This window comes from Notolepis coatsorum (assembly GCF_963971535.1).
Source record: "Notolepis coatsorum genome assembly, chromosome: 19".
Taxonomy (NCBI): domain Eukaryota; kingdom Metazoa; phylum Chordata; class Actinopteri; order Aulopiformes; family Paralepididae; genus Notolepis; species Notolepis coatsorum.
Genome location: NC_140183.1, coordinates 20,568,704 through 20,591,010, shown reverse-complemented (window position 1 = coordinate 20,591,010; position 22,307 = coordinate 20,568,704). Strand labels below are relative to the sequence as shown.

General features: G+C 45.5%; 1 protein-coding gene across 1 annotated transcript in view; it reads left to right on the top strand.

Moving 5' to 3' along the window:
- Window positions 1-699: 699 nt before the first annotated feature.
- The window catches only part of dcstamp (dendrocyte expressed seven transmembrane protein), a gene marked incomplete at both ends in the record, with an annotated part of 38,285 nt that continues 16,677 nt past the window's right edge, over window positions 700-22,307 (top strand). Inside the window, 2 exons of the mRNA XM_084336574.1 lie at window positions 700-1,749; window positions 16,944-17,279. Coding sequence (XP_084192700.1) covers window positions 700-1,749; window positions 16,944-17,279 — 1,386 coding nt within the window. The remainder of the gene's footprint in view (window positions 1,750-16,943; window positions 17,280-22,307) is intronic.

Genomic DNA, 22,307 nt, shown 5'->3' with positions numbered 1-22,307 from the left:
GTGATGTATCACATTCACACTCCAAGTGATTTAGATTAACCCCACAACGGCAAATACATGGGCTGTCCAAAAATGGCCATATATGGTCAATATGGTTATTTTGTGCAAGGGTTCAATTAACGGACAAAAACCCTGAATTGCAATCCTTAAAAACTGATTACAACCCCTTAATTAAAATGTAGGCTCCTTAATTTACTGATGAAGGTGGTTAACCTCTGACTGAAGGCATGTTTCAGGTGTCTGCTATGTTGATTTTCATCCCTTGACTTTCTGTTCTTGATGGTGTAATGGGAGGTTCCTGTTCTCCTTGGTGGGCCTTCTAAGAAACGTTTTGCAACAAAATGACATGTGAGATGAGTAACCACTGGGGTTGGAGAGCTTCTTGTTTTGCCTCTATATAAGAAGACAGAGCAAACTACAAATAGGACTCAGAGAAACCACTAGGTCTGTACTCTGTCAGCTAAGATGCTTTTATCCTGTGGAGTTTGATACAGCATTTGACTATATAATGGTCATTTAATATACATTTGTTTGTTTATTTAAAAGCCAAGACCAGTTTATTTTTCATTTGCTATTATTGCATTATTAAATGATCCACTATCCTGAGTTTCATTTCCAAACGAGAAGCTGAAATTGAAGTGAAACTTTCACCTCAGTGTCCTCGACATCTCTCTCGTAACCCAGGGAATGTGTGAAGCCATGCCAGTCCCCTGCGTCCCGCCAAGACAGAGGCTGAGGGACGCCGGTTCCCTCGTTGTGGACATTTACACGACTGGAAACAATGAGGGCTGGAGGAGAACCTCCCTCCTCTTCTTCACCTGCAGCCTGTTCAGCCTCTTCCTCTGCTCCTTGCTCCACCTCTACCTCCACTACACCTTGGGCTATGAGACGGCCGTGGCTGGAGGTATAGCAGGCTGCGTGGGGACAGTACTGGCCATTACTTTCTTTCTCTCCAAGCAAGCGCGGTGCGTAGGGATTCTATTTGTGATCTCCTGTTTCATGAAGAAGAGCAGGAAACTGCTCCTGACGGCGGGGATCAGCTTCGTGGTCCTCAGGAACGTCCAGAACACGTTAGAGAACCTCACTGGCCTCTTCAGGAGTATGATATGTAACCTGCAGGCTAAGAGGGAAGCACTCAACTTCACGCCACTGGACCAGTACCGCAGGATGTTAGAATGGGTTTGGGATGTACTCAAGGGAGTCTCGGATTTCGGGTTGGTGAACATCCACACCGAACTGAAGGTTTCGCCCAGAGTGGACTCGGTGAGGCTCCGGGACAAACTCACGGAGGCGCAGCAGAGTCTGAACAAGACCGTGAGGTACGCCCAGTCTGTCATGAAGACCATGTCCTCCGTCAGCCACTGGATGTTCCCCGCCCTCAGCCTCCTGCTGCTCCTGGCCTTCATGGCGCGCCACGTTAAGAAATACTGCAATGACATGAAATATGAAAACATGTTCATCAACCGCAAGTTTGTTTGTTTTGACGAGAGGCGGAAGGCGGAGGGGAAGCCTCATGTCCTTCCCCTCACACCGAAGGAGACCAAGCTCTACCTCTCCATCGCCTCTCCCCGTCTCACACCCAAGGAAGGGAAGGCTATGGTGAAATTCGGGGTTCCGGTTTTCACCCACGTCGTAGCTTGGACCATCTTCATAGGCATGGATGTTCTGATGTACTACTTTGTGGATATCCTCACCAGACGGCTGGCGGAGCTCGAACCATTCAAAGTGCCCTTGATAATGAACGTCGCTGTAGGTACAGTACGTGTGTAAACTCTCTCTGCTGCATGACCACCAGTAACTGCTTTCAGATGAAAGGGTCTAACTTCCTGTGCAGTGGTAGTTTTATATTTCTTTAGTCTACTTGACAATTATTAAAATACAGTACATGTTACAACAAGTCAAGCCTCCTAAAATGATCAATTTTAGCACAAAAAAAAGTCACAGACTTCAGCAGCACATACTGTAGTATTTACATAAACATGTATTACACATATTATCATCAGCCTGTCCTGAGTTACTCTGGGATATTTTCTAGGAGCCGCTTCCTAACGCTCATCTTGAAACTATACGGGTTCCAGCCCTGTTTGATATCAAAGGCAACTCATTCCACTCCGGTAGAGTTCTGTTCCACCATGACTTACTTACAAGATCCAGTAATAAGACTAAAATGACAAAAATGTTGTTGATATATTCCTCGTACATCACCGCATGCTGTACTGACCGTTGTTTGTCGAGTCAAGTCACATTTATGTATAGAGCACATTAAATGTTTTTACATTTTTTAAAACAGCAGGAGTTGAGGAATGCTTTCCAGTCACTACACTAGAATACATAGCAATAACAAAGAACAAAACAACACAACACCACAGTATAACACTGTATGAAACACTACAAAGTCAATAGAATACAGTACAGATATACAATAAAATAATAAGATAAGATAGGAATAAAACAAGGCAACCTGCACTAAAAGCAAGAGAGAAAAGGTGGGTCTTTAGATGTGATTTAAAGGTTTCAATAGTAGGACAGGACTTAATGTGAGACGGGAGAATGTTCCAGAGTCTGGCGGCAGCAGCAGAAAAAGCTGTCATAACTGTCTGCTCTAATGAGACGTGAGTGAGGGACTGAGAGGAGTTGTTGTGAGGACGACCTAAATGACCTGCGAGCAGAATAAGGAGTCAGCAGGTCCGTCATGTGGTGTTAACCCATGGAGGGCTTTAAATTATAACCAATAACATAGTAACCATTATCTCCAATGGCAAGTGGGAAAACGATTTCTACCCCTAGGGGACCACTGCTCTTAACAGAGAGACAGGTTGATGCTCTGTTTATACTCCTAGGAGACCACGGCTCTCAGACAGACAGACAGACAGACAGACAGACAGACAGACAGACAGACAGACAGACAGACAGACAGACAGACAGACAGACAGACAGACAGACAGACAGACAGACAGACAGACAGACAGACAACAGACAGACAGACAGACAGACAGACAGACAGACAGACAGACAGACAGACAGACAGACAGACATACAGACAGACAGACATACAGACAGACAGACAGACAGACAGACAGACAGACAGACAGACAGACAGACAGACAGACAGACAGACAGACAGACAGACAGACAGACAGACATACAGACAGACAGACAGACAGACAGACAGACAAACAGGTTGATGCTCTGTTTCTACTCATAGGAGACCACAGCTCTCAGACAGACAGACAGACAGACAGACAGACAGACAGACAGACAGACAGACAGACAGACAGACAGACAGACAGACAGACAGACAGACAGACAGACAGACAGACAGACAGACAGACAGACAGACAGACAGACAGGTTGATGCTCTGTTTCTACCCCTAGGAGACCACAGCTCTTAGACAGACAGGTTGATGCTCTGTTTTAGGAGACCACAGCTCTCAGACAGACAGGTTGATGCTCTGTTTTAGGAGACCACAGCTCTCAGACAGACAGGTTGATGCTCTGTTTTAGGAGACCACAGCTCTCAGACAGACAGGTTGATGCTCTGTTTTAGGAGACCACAGCTCTCAGACAGACAGGTTGATGCTCTGTTTCTACTCCTAGGGGACCACAGCTCTCAGACAGACAGACAGACAGACAGACAGACAGACAGACAGACAGACAGACAGACAGACAGACAGACAGACAGACAGACAGACAGACAGACAGACAGACAGACAGACAGACAGACAGACAGACAGGTTGATGCTCTGTTTCTACCGCCGCGGGGGGGGGGGTCGCCAGATGATTAAAAAAAAATATAAAAAAAAATCCAAAAAAAATAAAAACTATTTTAAATTTTTTTTTGCAGTCAGGCCACTAAACTTAGAAGCAGGCCAGGCCGCGTCTATATTAAAGGCAGCCCAAGAGTGCTTCCGCATTGGCGTTTTGCGCTCTGATTGGCCGAGCGCACGCATGCGCATGAGCCGCGACGCGCTCCTTAGCCAGGAATCGAAACTCCGTTTAAGCTCCAGAGAGCGAGGCTGAAAATCCACAGTTCTTGCCCCACTGATGGAGCCGAATCCCGGATCCGAGTTTTCTGATGAATACCCCCAAAATATGGAGGTCCCGAACGCAATTAAGTATTGATTACGCCGTAACAAATCATTAAAAAAAAGATACCGTTAACTGGAGTATGTTGTTTCTTTACATATATGTTGGATTAGAGAATTGGTTTGTCATGACAATCCAATAAAAAATTGCACACAGTAACTACATGCATCATTGTTTACAATGAACGATGGGGCTGGGCTGGGGCGCGCGGTGCTCCGGTGGCGGCGGCGGCGGTTGACCGATGGCGATGCCGAGGACAAGCGCGCGTCCGGCGTGTAAGGCGGCCGGTGAGAGAGCGCGGCGCTTAGTTTAACGCGTCGATTAGCCCCACCATTCATTGTAAACAATGATGTCTGTTGTTGTAGCCACCGGGTAAATTGCGATTTTTTATTGGATTGTCATGACAAACCAATTCTCTAATCCAACATATATGTAAAGAAACAACATACTCCAGTTAACGGTATATTTTTTTAATGATTTGTTACGGCGTAATCAATACTTAATTGCGTTCGGGACCTCCATATTTTGGGGGTATTCATCAGAAAACTCGGATCCGGGATTCGGCTCCATCAGTGGGGCAAGAACTGTGGATTTTCAGCCTCGCTCTCTGGAGCTTAAACGGAGTTTCGATTCCTGGCTAAGGAGCGCGTTGCGGCTCATGCGCATGCGCGCGCTCGGCCAATCAGAGCGCAAAGCGCCAATGCGGAAGCACTCTTGGGCTGCCTTTAATATAGACGCGGCCAGGCCAGTGTTTCTAGTTGCAGCAGCGCAATAGTTAGATAACCTAGGTGGGGAACAACCAGGAGATCACTGCAACTCACACAAGTTGGAGTGAAGTGTCTTATCTTCATTCATGTATCTCTATCTAAGTTCATTGATCGTATAGTGTTCTATATCCCCCTTTCCCTCTGCATTGGTTTTAGGTATTTTCAGATGTTCGGTTTCAAGTAAGAGGAGACTGACGATATGGTCAAAATCAACGGGCGGCGGTGTTTATTAATAAAACAGCTTTAGGAATTAAAACAGTACATCGTCTCTTTGGTTCAATCTAATTGTCTCTTTCATTTGGCTGTTGTCGTCTCTCGGTGCTGTTCGCTGTCTCAGGTTGTCCCTGGCCAACACGCGTTCTCTCTAGTGGTCCGTGGTCTGGTTGCCACGGCAACCTTTCTTTCGGATCCTGGGAGGTTTGGGAGCGCTTTCATCTACCCTCGGTGGAGTCTGGATATGAGCCTCGGCTCAGTCATCTGGTCTCAATTTGCTCTCTGTCTCATCGGCTCTTCAGTAGCCTGAGTGGCGAGTCTCCCTCTGTCGGTGGAGGTTTTCAGCGCTCCAGCTGCGATGCGATCTCTGTCATCGTTTGTCCCCATGGCTCTGTGTCTTCAGGTCCTTTCTGGTGTGTCAGCGCTTCCCCTGATGCGAAGTGATTTCGTCTGTCATCGGGTCTCAGTCCCTCTGTGTCACGGCTTGGCTCTCAGGATCCTTCTGGTGTGAGTCGTGTGTCTAGTGAGTCGCCATCCGCCCTTTTTATCAGAGGAGAGAGAGAGAGAGAGAGAGGGAGGGGGAGACAGAGAGCGAAAGGGGGGGGGAGACCCTGCCTGCCTGTTCACGTCCATACGCTTTTCTTATTTTGGTCCACATTCCAGCAGAAACCTGTCTGTTGGTGTCCTGTGTCCACATGTTACACAATTTCTTCTGCTGACACAACCATTTGGTTCTGGTGACAACGGTTTTCACAGTCTATGGGGAGACAGACTGGCTCTTGATGCATTCATAATAAAACATGAGCTATTTCCATCTACAAACTCTTTACCATTCTGTAATTGCATTTTAGAATACTAAGATAATTCTTTATTGTCTAGCCAGTGACTCACTGTCTTGTCTTCAGTTGGGTCCACTTTTTACTTTATTTGATTGAACTATTTATCTTACTGTTTGTTTTTCCTATTCTAAAGTACGCTGTAATCTAGGTTTTAGCTCTATTTTGATCACTTATTATTTTGTTCAGTATTAACATTAATTTACAAACAATGTCTTTGTATGTGGTTCACTTATGGTCAACTTTTCATGCCTGCCAAACCTATTTCTCTAAGGTGATTTGGTATGACAGCTCACTTTTAACATAATGGTCCTTTCTTTACATATGTGTTGCAATGTTTTCTAAAGCCATCTAACTAATCTCTCTGACAAAGCCATTAGTTTTCTTTATATCCTTAAGGTCTAAAAACCATCTAGTCTACCTATTAGAGTGGCATTCTACTGTGTAAGGGGCGATTTCCAAATAGCCTGTGTCACCTTTTTGACCTCTGGGGTAGTCAGCAGCTGCCGTGTTGTAACCTGAAATTCCTTCCTTGTCTCATACCACTTACTTTAAACAACCTCGCTTCCTGCCAGCTGGCCGGGTGAGGGGCCATTGTCTCTCAACCTCTTTAGCCTAGGGTCTCAGAAATAACTTCACATGGTGTTCAATCACCCTGTCTTTCAAATCAACTTCTCTGTTTTATCATTTGGTACATTTATAGTTGCTTATGTTCATGTTTTCATTTAGAAATATACGACAATCCACCCTTAGGGGGTTTAATAACCTCCTATACAACATCAATATTCTAAATTAAAACATGTTAAAAATCATATCCATAATTTTTGCTAATATTTTTCAAAATTTCAAAAAAAATCCAAAATTGACCCAAATCAAACTACAAAACCCCTTTCCATCTGTACAGTTACAAAATCATCATTTCACCTACCTTTTCCTCCTTTCACAATTATACACATTTATCAGTTATTATTATGACATCCAGTCTAGGTCCGTCTCTCTATACAAAGAGATGATCGTACCATTCTCAGCTTCTTTTCGTTTAAGACTATATTTATCCATGTACTTAGCTTAAATGTCTATTTTGTGTAATGGACTCTGCAAGAAAAGATTAATACATCACACCACTAAAATATTAACACTCTAAACATTTGAGGGAAATTCAAACCAGCAACATAAATCATTTTTACTCCTTAAAAAGACCACTGAGGCCTCAATTATTCTTCGCTTTCATCCCTGTCAGTTATCTCTGTTTAAACCTCCTAAGGCCTTTACTGCTAACTCGTTTTTGACCGTTTTCTTCTTGTTGTATCTTGTGCTAATCACCGCCCCTTCTTCGTTGTATGCAGGTCTCTGGTACTGCTCCGATTTTCCACAGAAGGAAACGATTTTCCCTCTGTCCTTTTTGCATTTTGGATTATTATTTACAAAACACACAATAGATTGGAAACAGTTATTTTCGCAGATACATTCTCTACTGTTCTGCATTTTGACGATACATTTTTCTCCAATTCATTATCTATGTATTTCACAGCTTCTTACGTTAGCATTCAATCAAATCATCTTTGTCTCATTTCTTTTTGTGCTGTACTGTTTTACTAGATCAAATATCTTAAGATCAACACAACTACCTCCACCCTTGACAGTGGAATAACCATTATTTCACTTTCAAATACCTCGTTTCCCGACAGCTCCTCGGTCCGGACAGTCAGCTCTAGACGAGGCCAATCACCAACAGAACCTATGTGCATGGTCAACAAACCACAGTCCCTTTAAACACACATCACACAGTCTCTGCCAGCTTCCAACAAGCCGGTGCAGAGTCTACCATAAGTCAATCATCAAATTCACATGTCTGCACTCTACATGAACACTGTCTCGGCCAATTGGCGACCAAAAACCTACAGAGCTTTCTTATAGACAGAGAAATATGTTTCCCCAACACTTATCATAACCCAAAAAGTGACACAACCGCCCAGATTCTACATCTGGACTCTTAATGAGCGGAAAACAAACCACGAACCAGCTCCCGTCCATTCCCAGTTTCCAGCTCATTATATCAGACTTCCTACCAGTCCCGCTGTGTCACCACCACCTGCTATCCCCGACCGGCGAGAGAACTCCCCTCAGCCAGCCAGTTCCTAAAAAAAAAAAAAAAAGTATAGTCAACCAAAAACAAAGAAAATTAAAAATAAACAAAAAACTGTGAGTGCCTACATGCTACACACCCATCCAACAGAATTAAACTATCATCCAGAGGCATAAATACCCCCGCAAAACTAAGACAGCAAAATTAGAAATCCAAAAAGAAATAAAATAAGTAATGAAATAATAATATTGTTGTTGTTCTTTTTTTTTTTTTTTTTTTTTTTTTTAAATTCCTTAATTCAACTTTGACCACCCTTTGATCAAGTATTGTAATCACTACTATAAATAGTCCTTTGTTTCTAACTCTGTCTAATATTATATGTTCCATTGTTCCTGTCTAAAACCAACTGTTTAACCCTTCTCTGACACCGTCTGGTTCAGAGTTCACATGACCACAAGAGCCATTGCGGTGACCATTTTTCTCTCTCTCTCCAATCTGTGCAGCCGGGCCAGGCTGCACAGGTGGGAGATACCAAAAATCGTCCACCATACCATTCTCCCTTACGTTTTCCTCACTGCCACAGCAAGAGTTGATCAGACACACTGTAGCAAAAAGGAAAACCCATGATTTGTCTATTAATTAACTGTTAGTACGATTGGCTCATGCATCTGTCAGTCATTCCATCTCTCCCTGTTAGTTGCACATCCATCTTAGTCGCTTCCACTCATAATCTAATGTACCAACGCTTCTATATATTTTTTATTCTATTTTCATTCCAATCAGTCCTTCTTCCCATTTTAACTTATTAATAACTCTATTTTCCCGAGCACTATTAGCTCCACTTGTGCATTCCTGCCTCGTTCTTAATTAACCTATGACCTATGCAGACACCCCCTCTGACAATGTCCCAACTCTCCACATCCCCAGCAACCCTGTTTGGGCACTTGCTTCTTACTGGACGTTCGCTGAGTCCTCCACCCTTTGTCACATGACCGAGCGAAATGGCCAACCTCCCCACAACCCCAGCACACAGCCGACGCCGGCCATCCCAGGGGTTCCAGTTCACCACGACTCCCACAGTCTCTCGGCTGGCCCCCCACAGTCCTCGCCAGGTCCACCCCTCTCCTGTCCTCTGGTCGCATGTCCTGTTGCCTGGAGGAGAGAGGGGCATACCTGTCCTTTTCTGCTGCCTCTCCTCGGGCCTTCTCTTGTTGGGAGGGGCCTGGAAACTCACCCCTCCTGCGGTTCTGTTCACCCTGTCGCGGCCCAGTTCCCTGTCCGGGCAACAGAGCACAGGGCATTCTTTGATCACAGCGGCCTAGGTCAGACGCCCGAAGCATGATCTCAACAGCTGTTGCTTCTAGTAGCACAGTCTTTCTCGCCAGTTCCCGTTCCAATCTCTGAGTCTCGTGTGCGGCTTGACCGATCTCCAGCTGTGTCTTCATCAGATCTCGATGAACTGCCTCGTGTTGTTCGAACGCTGTCACAAACGCTCTCTGTTGTCTATAGTATGCTGCCTCTTCCCCCATCTCAGCACCGGCGGTTTGACGTCCCACCGTTGGGCTCCGCCTCTCATCTTGGCTCTGGTGCTGAGGGCAGGGTGGATATGGGAAACGGGTGGGCTGTAGAAACTGTTCGTGTATTCCATACCTGCTGTCGGTCTCAGTTCCAGCCCTCCGGCCAGAGTGGACTTCGTGGGACGGCTGTAACCTCAGTCTCTTTTTCTGCCCCTTGGTTAAACCGCAGTCGCCTGCAATGGACACTCCAGCTTGAATCGGTTCTGGTTGGAGTAACACCGTTGTCACTGGTTCACTTCCCTGTATCGGAATCAAAGTCATCATTCCAAGTCCTTCTGTCGTACTGGTCACATGAGAGAAGTCCCAATCAATAAAATCATTATCACCGGCAAAGTCTATCTGGGAAATGTCTGCAGAGGCTCTCGGCCTACTCCCCCCAATGGCCCGATCACTAAGGCCCTCTTCCATATTGTCGTTGTTGTTATTCTATTATTATTGCATCTAACGCTTCAGTTGTTCCTATCAAATGTCCCACTAAAGTGAACTTCCTATGTTACTGTCATTCATTCCACTTTCAACACACTCTTGTAATCACCGTTTGAAAAAACAAGTTTCTCTGTCTTCCACTACTTCTACTTACTTGAGTTAAAACACTCACACTGTCAAATTTTTACTGTGCAGACAAGGATTGATAACTGGCTTATCATTCATACTTATACCAAGGCGCATTAAAGCCGTTTTCCCTAGATGGTTATGGAAGTCGTTAGAGCACCTGTCCGGCCGAGCACCTGTACAGAAAGAAAGCAGAAATATCCAGCACTTAATACAGTGGCATTTCCCTTATTATTTCCACTCTTCGTTATGCATTGGAAATGTCGGGCAACACTATACTAATATATTTAAAGAGACACAGTGTGATTTGCTTGAAAAAATAACGATACAGCTTATCTTGTTTTTTGTCCGTTCCTTCAACAGGAACACTGGAGGTTTTCCAATCCCCTGTGTGCTCTCTCCACCTGATTTCCTGGGAAATATAATCATTAATCCCCTTCCTATCCATTGTCTAATAATCCTTTGTAAACCTGGTCCTTCATCTGATTCTAATCTCTCTTTGCTTGATGAATCTGTTCATCCTAACCTTATTTCTTACTTTTAAATGCCCGATTAGCGTATCGACTAAATGTATTATTCGCTTTCGCTTCACTTCTCATACTACATCCATTTCATTCATCCTTACACACAACCATTACCCCCCACAACACTTAATAAAAATTAATCAGTGTTGCTACTGCTACCAACCACCTAATCAGGGAAAACAATAAACTTTTAGCAACTTAGATCACTAAAACCCTGACCGACACATAGTACAGCTGGCCACGTTAATAATTTCATGGACACCCGCACTATGCCACCGCAATATTCACCCAGTTCTCTGAATATACAAAGAACCGTCAACTCACAGCCCAAAGCGTCCTCCCTTCAGTTTCGAACCTGAACGGAAACACCCCAAGCTTTTACCACACCAAGAATATCACAAATCATCCTACCACCACCTGCACCTAGACAGGCCAGCGCCCATCCGGTACCTACTTCACATACATAATACCTACAACCAAATGCCCACAACACACGCCGCAATCCAGGGATGGCGAAATACAAGGAGAGACAGGGAAGGGAAAAGAAAAAAGGAGGGAGGGATACAGGGATCCAGGGACTAAGGGGAGGAAAGGGGGGGGGGGGGGGGGGGGGTCACACAATGCAACATTAACTACTACCAAAACCGTCTAAATCAACCTTAACTTTAATCAGACCAAAAAAATGACCATGAATATTCCATCTATCCTTATGTAATCCTATTTTAGCAAGTAACACTATATTAATATAACCAACACTCCAAGCCCATGATGAATTGAAAATGGGGGACCCTGATGTAAACAAGACGAAAGTCTTTCTCCGGTCTGCATCCCCTTAACAATTGTGTGTATTGAGCTGTACCGTATTGTACCCATTAAACAATCCGTTAATAAAAATTTTCAATCAATCAATCAATCAGGCAATCTATCCTAAACAAAACTCCCTCCGTGCACCTGTCATCTCACAAAGTTAAGCCGGGAGACAGGGATGGAGCGGAGGGGGGCGGGGGGGGAGAGAGGGAGGGAGGGAGGGAGGGAGGGAGGGAGGGAGGGAGGGAAGGAGGGAAGGAGGGAGGGAGGGAGGGAGGGAGGGAAGGAGGGAGGGAGGGAGGGAGAGAGCGTGAACGAGGGAGGAAGAGACAGAGGAAAAAAGGGGGGGGGGGGGTTGTTCACGCCAAATCCCATCACAAAACGCCGCTGCTCTCACTTCAACCATACTTGGCCCATAACAAATACAGATTTATAATCAAACCAGTAAACACACCCATCATCAACAACAGTTAAAACCGATAAAAAGAACCCACAAATTCCCACAGATTGCCGCGCTTCAAAACCTATAATAATCACAACTGATCTCTATTGTTTACTGCACCTCGTTCCACCTGTAAAGGTGAAACTATAAAAGAGGCAACAGCGCCCTCCGCTGGAACGTCTTGTCCATCACCAACGCACTACAGCACTCACCACTTCCTGTAGGAGGCGCCCACGCCCTCCCCCGCAAGTGCGTCATTACGTAAACCACCCCAAGACGGGAACTCGACGTTCCACCTCAACCATAAAACTACAATTCCCAGAACCCTCTACACCGGAAGTCCCTGTCCTCCGCCTCTCCAAGATCCCGCGCCAGCAACAGTAGCAACATGCGAGATTCCCCGAGAGTTCAATCATGCTATATTGTTAGCACAGGTAGCTTAGCATCTTAGCTTCGTTAGCTCAGTGCCGCTAGCACCAGCTTAGCTTAGCACCCAACATCACTCCTCCCAAACGGCCCAGTCCTGTTGACTCGAGCGGCACAACACATCGCAACGTTTACACAACCCCTGCTTTCCCCCGCAACATAACTTTAATCCTATTAAGCCCCTGTTCACAGAACATATATCATTATCCTTATTCTAGCACGCACGCCCGATTGGCCCCGGCCGGCTCCGTATTTCAAATCTAACGCACCCCAAGCTCCGACGCTTCCAGTGACGTCATTAGCTCCAAAATCCCCGTTTTCTTTGATCTTTACTACATTACTTTTAGACTTCTACAGCCCCGATTTGAAAAATTTCAACGAACATTACACATCTCCTAGGTTCCATCTCACATGTCATTCATTCAATTCACTCGAAAACGCAACACAGCGTCCACACGCTAGTCGCGTCGCGCTCAGCTAATGCTGGCAGGACAGGGGTGTGGTTTCTCCGTTGCAGCCTTGGCCACCTGTTTCATAATAATACAAAAAATACCTTGACATTTACTCAGAGCTCCTAACATCCATCCATTCAAACACATATACTTAGCAAATTAATGTCTCATTTATAAGCATACCATTCATTTGTACACAATCATTCCAAACGCATCTCCTTGCTTTTTTTCACACAATATCCTCCTATTTTCTAATCCCCCGTGCAGTACTTACTTCCAAAGTGCTTCATATATCTACTGAGTCCGACTTGCTATACCCCTGAGAAACCCACTCCATTCATGTATTGTAGCCCGTGAAAGTTTCAGCAGCGCCCTATGTTGGCTTGTATCGGAGTTTATATGGCCAAATCGTGTGTTCGACCGTACTCCCCGCCACCCGTAGAGCCCCTTGCATTCATCCACGCGGCTTGATGTTCTTCAGATATCGACCTTAGCCAATCTGAGCCTAAATGACGTCGGATTAGAAGTGGTAATTCGCTTATGGAACGTCTTCCAAAGTCTATTACTCCGTCGCACCGATTCTAAGTGTGGTTTCTACAGCATTCTAGCCCGAACCCTTAACCTCTTCTCATCTCCCTGTTCTCTGTCTCTCTTCGCGGAACCAGGCTACCCCGTACTTCACCACGGTTCTCTTATACTACTCTACACTCCACTCCGTTCTCTGTTCTCTTCGTGGAACCAGGCTGCCCTGTACTACACCACGGTTTTTCTCTTCGTGGAACCAGGCTGCCCTGTACTACACCACGGTTTATCTCTTCGTGGAACCAGGCTGCCCTGTACTATACCACGGTTTATCTCTTTAAACTCTTTACCTTTACCCTCTAATGAACCACTCCGTCACTCACAGTCCCACGTCCCGCTATCTGTGACTAATCTCCGTTCTACTGCTCCTACGCCGGTCCCCTCAAATATTTTACCTAAACCCTAGCCTATCCCCTAAGCTGATATAACTAAATACAGACATCTATTTCCTCTCCTCACTTGGCCTTGTACCAATTATAGGCATCCTAACTGAACATAAGTGCAGCGCCGGTGTGTGGCTGAGACCAGAGCCAGGTTGTGAAACCTGGACCCCGGTACTCCCCCAACACCAACATTATCCTGGTCCATTTACAACTCATTTCTACCTAATGCAATAGCAACCCCAAAATGCGAGACTGCTTCGACCATTTACCAATTTTAAACACATTAGTACTACTTACCTATTCCCACTGGCCTCGGTCGCAACGGTGACGATCCTCAGTCCTCAGTCGTAGAGAGCATCGATGAGGGGGAGAGAACCTCTCCGTGTCCTTGAGAAGTGGCTGCTGTCGTTTTTCAACCGGTACTGGCCGAATGCAGGACGGGTCACGGACCAATTGAAGTGTCTTATCTTCATTCATGTATCTCTATCTAAGTTCATTGATCGTATAGTGTTCTATATCCCCCTTTCCCTCTGCATTGGTTTTAGGTATTTTCAGATGTTCGGTTTCAAGTAAGAGGAGACTGACGATATGGTCAAAATCAACGGGCGGCGGTGTTTATTAATAAAACAGCTTTAGGAATTAAAACAGTACATCGTCTCTTTGGTTCAATCTAATTGTCTCTTTCATTTGGCTGTTGTCGTCTCTCGGTGCTGTTCGCTGTCTCAGGTTGTCCCTGGCCAACACGCGTTCTCTCTAGTGGTCCGTGGTCTGGTTGCCACAGCAACCTTTCTTTCGGATCCTGGGAGGTTTGGGAGCGCTTTCATCTACCCTCGGTGGAGTCTGGATATGAGCCTCGGCTCAGTCATCTGGTCTCAATTTGCTCTCTGTCTCATCGGCTCTTCAGTAGCCTGAGTGGCGAGTCTCCCTCTGTCGGTGGAGGTTTTCAACGCTCCAGCTGCGATGCGATCTCTGTCATCGTTTGTCCCCATGGCTCTGTGTCTTCAGGTCCTTTCTGGTGTGTCAGCGCTTCCCCTGATGCGAAGTGATTTCGTCTGTCATCGGGTCTCAGTCCCTCTGTGTCACGGCTTGGCTCTCAGGATCCTTCTGGTGTGAGTCGTGTGTCTAGTGAGTCGCCATCCGCCCTTTTTATCAGAGGAGAGAGAGAGAGAGAGAGAGGGAGGGGGAGACAGAGAGCGAGAGGGGGGGGGAGACCCTGCCTGCCTGTTCACGTCCATACGCTTTTCTTATTTTGGTCCACATTCCAGCAGAAACCTGTCTGTTGGTGTCCTGTGTCCACATGTTACACAATTTCTTCTGCTGACACAACCATTTGGTTCTGGTGACAACGGTTTTCACAGTCTATGGGGAGACAGACTGGCTCTTGATGCATTCATAATAAAACATGAGCTATTTCCATCTACAAACTCTTTACCATTCTGTAATTGCATTTTAGAATACTAAGATAATTCTTTATTGTCTAGCCAGTGACTCACTGTCTTGTCTTCAGTTGGGTCCACTTTTTACTTTATTTGATTGAACTATTTATCTTACTGTTTGTTTTTCCTATTCTAAAGTACGCTGTAATCTAGGTTTTAGCTCTATTTTGATCACTTATTATTTTGTTCAGTATTAACATTAATTTACAAACAATGTCTTTGTATGTGGTTCACTTATGGTCAACTTTTCATGCCTGCCAAACCTATTTCTCTAAGGTGATTTGGTATGACAGCTCACTTTTAACATAATGGTCCTTTCTTTACATATGTGTTGCAATGTTTTCTAAAGCCATCTAACTAATCTCTCTGACAAAGCCATTAGTTTTCTTTATATCCTTAAGGTCTAAAAACCATCTAGTCTACCTATTAGAGTGGCATTCTACTGTGTAAGGGGCGATTTCCAAATAGCCTGTGTCACCTTTTTGACCTCTGGGGTAGTCAGCAGCTGCCGTGTTGTAACCTGAAATTCCTTCCTTGTCTCATACCACTTACTTTAAACAACCTCGCTTCCTGCCAGCTGGCCGGGTGAGGGGCCATTGTCTCTCAACCTCTTTAGCCTAGGGTCTCAGAAATAACTTCACATGGTGTTCAATCACCCTGTCTTTCAAATCAACTTCTCTGTTTTATCATTTGGTACATTTATAGTTGCTTATGTTCATGTTTTCATTTAGAAATATACGACAGGAGAACTATCTCTCTCTCTCTCTTGCTCTCACACACACACAAAGGGAGCCGCATGTGATTGGTGGAGGCGGGACCCTTACAAAAAACTGTAATAATCCCCCCCAGACAAATCTACTTTGCATTTGATATATTGCAAATATATGCCATCACACGCATTTAAAGGGTTAGAATTATAAAATGAATATGTGGTGTTATGATCAGGGCTGAAGTTGAATAAAATATTGTATTTCTTTCAATCTGACATTACAGACAAACAGAAAATCCATCAAAATCAGTGTTGTTGCTAATCATACATAATTATGCTAGCCTGTTTTTTAACAATAATTTGTGATGCCATCACAAACACTGGCATTTAAAGGGTACAAATGAAAAAATGCCTGCACCAGAATGCAGGAAATTAAGTCTTTGTAACAAAAAAGTTCCTGGTGGGGGACCCCCAGACCCCCTGCTTAAAAAGTGGCCTGACTGGGGCTATATTTTGCACTATATTTCCTGGCCTAAATGATTTCCCCAGTCCGGCCCTGGTTAAAAGCCTCCGTTATTTGGGTGTCGCGGCCTGAAAAGTTTGGGAACCCCCTCAGGTTGATGCTCTGTTTCTACCCCTAGGGGACCACAGCTCTTACCAGACAGACAGGTTGATGCTCTGTTTCTACCCCTAGGAGACCACAGCTCTTACCAGACAGACAGGTTGATGCTCTGTTTCTACCCCTAGGAGACCACAGCTCTTACCAGACAGACAGGTTGATGCTCTGTTTCTACCCCTAGGAGACCACAGCTCTTACCAGACAGACAGGTTGATGCTCTGTTTCTACCCCTAGGAGACCACAGCTCTTACCAGACAGTCAGGTTGATGCTCTGTTTCTACCCCTAGGAGACCACAGCTCTTACCAGACAGACAGGTTGATGCTCTGTTTCTACCCCTAGGAGACCACAGCTCTTACCAGACAGACAGGTTGATGCTCTGTTTCTACCCCTAGGAGACCACAGCTCTTACCAGACAGACAGGTTGATGCTCTGTTTCTACCCCTAGGGGACCACAGCTCTCGTGGGGATACCTATCGCGGAGGAGAACCGGAGCAGAGACTTCTCGTACTACGTGACCCTGTTTGAGAAGCAATGTCTCCCCAGACCGAAGCTGCTGCTGTATAACTCAGTGGCTCCCCTGGTGGTGATCCTGGTCACGCTCTTCCTCATGGCGCTGGCGGCCTCCAAGCTCACGCAGCTCAGGCTGCTGGTCTGCGAGCGCTTCTTCGGGTCGTCCGCGGAGGAGCGGGCGGAACACCTCCACGCCAGGATCCTGAGGAAGAGGACGAAGAGGAAGGAGGCCGGCGCCGAGGAGAGGGGCCTGCGACCTCTGATCTTCAAGGTTCGTGTCGTTCCACCTGTGTAGAACGTTTTTCTTTCTTTTTTTATGAGATTTAAAGGAGGACTCTTGTATGGGTTGTTTGGTGACTATGCGTCATGCATCATAGGCTTGGGTTTAAATGGAGAATGCTTTTGTTATATAATATGTCATGGGTGGAGTGAGCCGTGGACAACATGTGCAGTGTGTTTGTGTGTGTGTGTGTGTGTGTGTGTGTGTGTGTGTGTGTGTGTGTGTGTGTGTGTGTGTGTGTGTGTGTGTGTGGTGTGTGTGGTGTGTGTGTATACAGAATATGCGTGTGTGCGTGTGTGTGTATATATATTCCACATTCATACAATAATTTTCTAAAGCGTTTTTAATTTGAAGAAACATTTGAAGAAGAAAATAAATCAAGACATTACATTAACACAAGATACAAAGTTGTGTATGAATTTATTGAATTCAGAACTAGCTATGCTTCATATCACTGAGTCACTGTTTTAATTGATTTACATTTTTGTTTTTCTCTTATCAGCCAAGTTTCTGGTGTCCGCTGTTCTTTAAGCCGGAGGAGGAGAACCAGGACTCCATGTTGTGAGGGAACACCTTTCTTTTTGACAAAACTAGACACACAAACATTAAAAGTAAAAATCCACAATAAATCATAGGACTATGATAGTCCAGTATTTAAATCAAAATAAATGTAGATTAAAGGATATACATATACATAATAATAATTACGATACACTACAATACATACAAATGCTCTTGCTAGCTCTTCTGCACCCTTCCTTTCTCCTCCCCCCCCCCCCCCCCCCCCTCAGGACCCCCCTTGGACAATAACCACCATTTCATTTAACACCAAGGATTACAAATTCAAATGCTGTGCTTTATCTTCTCCACCATATCTGACCAAATTGCTATGTTGGCTTCATTGACACCTACTGTAGAATTCGTGCGGTAGATATCTCTAAATAAATCACATCTAGATAGGTAAGAATCCAGAATCCAGCGTGATGCTATTAGCTTTTTGGCAGCCGTAAGACCGGACAAGATTAGCCTCTTAACATGTACTGAGTGTGATAACTGAGAGACATCATTCAGCAACAATACCGAAGGCAGTACAGGTATGGTCAAAAACAAAAGTTCTGATAATTGTGTGGTCCGAGAATATCTTAACAGGGGGACATTCCCAATACATATGCATAAATGTACCGATCTCACCCTTTAAACACAATGAGCATCGAGAGTCCTGTTTAAGCCCCATAAGGTACAATCGTCTAGGAGTCAAGTAAGTCCTATGAATAAAATTAAGGTGAAGTATCTTTCTTGGCTTCATTCATCTCTATTTGTGATCGTATAGTTTTCTATTTCCCTTTTAATTTATCAATAACTCTATTTACTCGAGCACCCAAAAGGCTGTTAGTGCATTTCCGCTTTGCTCTTAATTAACCTATGACCTATGCAGACACCCCCTCTGAAAATGTCCCAACTCTCCACATTCCCAGCAACCCTGTTTGGACTCTCGCTTCCTACTGGACGTTCGCTGAGTCCGCCACCCTTTGTCACATGACCGAGCGAAATGGCCAACCTCCCCACAATCCCAGCACACAGCCGACGCCGGCCATCCCAGGGGTTCCAGTTTACCACGACTCCCACAGTCTCTCTGCTGGCATCCCACAGTCCTCGCCAGGTCCACCCCTCTCCTGTCCTCTGGTCGCATGTCCTGTTGCCTGGAGGAGAGAGGGGCATACCTGTCCTTTTCTGCTGCCTCTCCTCGGGCCTTCTCTTGTTGGGAGGGGCCTGGAAACTCACCCCTCCTGCGGTTCTGTTCACCCTGTCGCGGCCCAGTTCCCTGTCCGGGCAACAGGGCACAGGGCACTCTTTGATCACAGCGGCCTAGGTCAGACGCCCGAAGCATGATCTCAACAGCTGTCGCTTCTAGCAGCGCAGCCTTTCTTGCCAGTTCTCGTTCCAATCTCTGAGTCTCGTGTGCGGCTTGACCGATCTCCAGCTGTGTCTTCATCAGATCTCGATGAACTGCCTCGTGTTGTTCGAACGCTGTCACAAACGCTCTCTGTTGTCTATAGTATGCTGCCTCTTCCCCCATCTCAGCACTGGCGGTTTGACGTCCCATCGCTGGGCTCCGCCTCTCATCTTGGCTTTGGTGCTGAGGGCAGGGTGGACATGGGAAACGGGTGGGCTGTAGAAACTGTTCGTGTATTCCATACCTGCTGTCGGTCTCAGTTCCAGCCCTCCGGCCAGAGTGGACTTCGTGGGACGGCTGTAACCTCAGTCTCTTTTTCTGCCCCTTGGTTAAACCGCAGTCGCCTGCAATGGACACTCCAGCTTGAAACGGTTCTGGTTGGAGTAACACCGTTGCCACTGGTTCACTCCCCTGTATTGGAACCAAAGTCAACATTTCAAGTCCTTCTGTCGTACTGGTCACATGAGAGAAGTCCATATTCCAATCTATCAGATCATCACTGGTAAAGTCTATCTGGGAAATGTCTGCAGAGGCTCTCGGCCTTCTCCCCCCAATGGCCTGATCACTAAGGCCTTTCTCCATATTGTTGTTGTTGTTATTCTATTGTTATTGCATCTAACGCTTCAGTTATTCCTATCAATGTTCCTCTAAGGTGAACTTCCTATGCTACTGTCATTCACTCCCCTTTCAACCACTCCTGTAATCACCGTTTGAAAAAACAAGTTTCTCTGTCTTCCACTACTTCTACTTACTTGAGTTAAAACACTCACACTGTCAAAATTTTACTGTGCAGACAAGGATTGATAACTGGCTTATCATTCATACTTATACCAAGGCTAAACACAGCCGTTTCCCTAGTTGGCTTATGGAAATTGTTAGAGCTCCTGTCCGGCCGAGCACCTGTACAGAAAGAAAGCAAAAACATCCAGACTTAATACAGTGGCATTTCCCTGTTATTCCCACTATTCGTTATGCATTGGAAATGTCGGGCAACACTATACTAAAATATTTAGAGAGACACAGTGTGATTTGCTTGAAAAAATAACGATACAGCTTATCTTGTTTTTTGTCCGTTCCCTCAACAGGAACACTGGAGGTTTCCAATCCCCTGTGTGCTCTCTCCACCTGATTTCCTGGGAAATATAATCATTAATCCCCTTCCTATCCATTGTCTAATAATCCTTTGTAAATCTGGTCCTTCATCTGATTCTAACCTCTCTTTGCTTGATGAATCTGTTCATCCTAACCTTATTTCTTACTTTTAAATGTCCGATTAGCGTATTGACTAAATGTATTATTCGCTTTTGCTTCACACTCCTCATACAACCTCAATTTCATTCATACTCCTCATACAACATCCATTTCATTCATCCTTACACACAACCATTACCCCCCACAACACTTAATAAAAATTAATTAGTGCTGCTACTGCTACCAACCACCAATCAGGGAAAACAATAAACTTTTAGCAACTTAGATCACTAAAACCCTGACCGACACATAGTACAGCTGGCCACGTTAATAAATTCACGGACACCCGCACTATGCCACCTGCAATATTCACCCAGTTCCCTGAATACACAAAGAACCGTCAACTCACAGCCCAAAGCGTCCTCCCTTCAGTTTCGAACCTGAACGGAAACACCCCAAGCCTTCCCTCCAAGGAATATCACAACTCAACCTACCACCACCTGCACCTAGACAGGCCAGCGCCCATCCGGTACCCACTTCACATACACAATAACAACGCAGTTCAAATAAACCTACAACCAAATGCCCCCAACACACGCCGCAATCTAGGGATGGCGAAATACAAGGAGAGACAGAGGGAAAAGAAAAAGGAGGGAGGGATACAGGGATACAGGGACTAAGGGGAGGAAGGGGGGGGGGGGGGGGGGCACACAATGCAACATTAACTACTACCAAAACCGTCTAAATCATCCTTAACTTTAATCAAACCAAAAGAATGACCATGAATATCCCATTTATCCTTATGTAATCCTATTTTAGCAAGTAACACTATTTTAATATAACCAATACTCCAAGCCCACCATAAAGGCAACAACAAAACTCCCTTTGCGCACCTGTCATCCCACAAAGTCAAGCTGGGAGACAGGGATGGAGCGGAGGGGGGGCGGGGGGGGGGGGGGGGGGAGGGAGGGAGGGAGGGAAGGAGGGAGAGAGGGAGGGAGGGAGGGAGGGAGGGAGAGAGAGAGGGAGGGAGGGAGGGAGGGAGGGAGGGAGGGAGGGAGGGAGGGAGGGAGGGAGGGAGGGAGGGAGGGAGGGAGGGAGGGAGGGAGGGAGGGAGGGAGGGACAGGGAGGGAGGGAGGGAAGGAGGAAGGGGAGAGTGTGAACGAGGGAGGAAGAGACAGAGGAAAAAAGGGGGGGGGGGTTTCACGCAACCAAAGTCACAAACAAACTCACACATCTATCCCATACTATCCCACCAGCGCCATTACCCCTGGCCCATAACAATTACAGACCTATCATCAAACCAGTAAACACATTCATCATCAACAACAGAAAAAAAAAACGATAAAAAGAACTCACAAATTCCCACAGATTGCCGCGCTTCAAAACCTATAATAATCACAACTGTTCTCTATTGTTTACTGCACCTCGTTCCACCTATAAAGGTGAAACTATAAAAGAGGCAACAGCGCCCTCCGCTGGAACGTCTTGTCCATCACCACCCTCATCTCACCACATGTTATTTGATTTCCATCTCGTAGGACGATTTACTAGTCTCCATGAAACACCACATTTTGCAAATGGTCTAACCCTTCATCTCTGATATTTACCAATTAACTGCATTTCTTATTGTTTCTTCCGTTTTTCTGATTTGCTAAACCTTGATGCATTTTGAACACTTGGCCTCACTTGAGTGCTGCTGACTCATCTATCTGAGAGGCTCTTTTTACCACTCCTTTCGGCCCGTCTTACTATAGTCCTGAGGGGTCAGTTTTATTGTCTTAAGGTCAGCCATCTGTTTCTGGGGAGTCAACCGCCTCTACCCTCTCAAGCCTAGGGTCTCAGAAATAACTTCACATGGTGTACTCTAAAT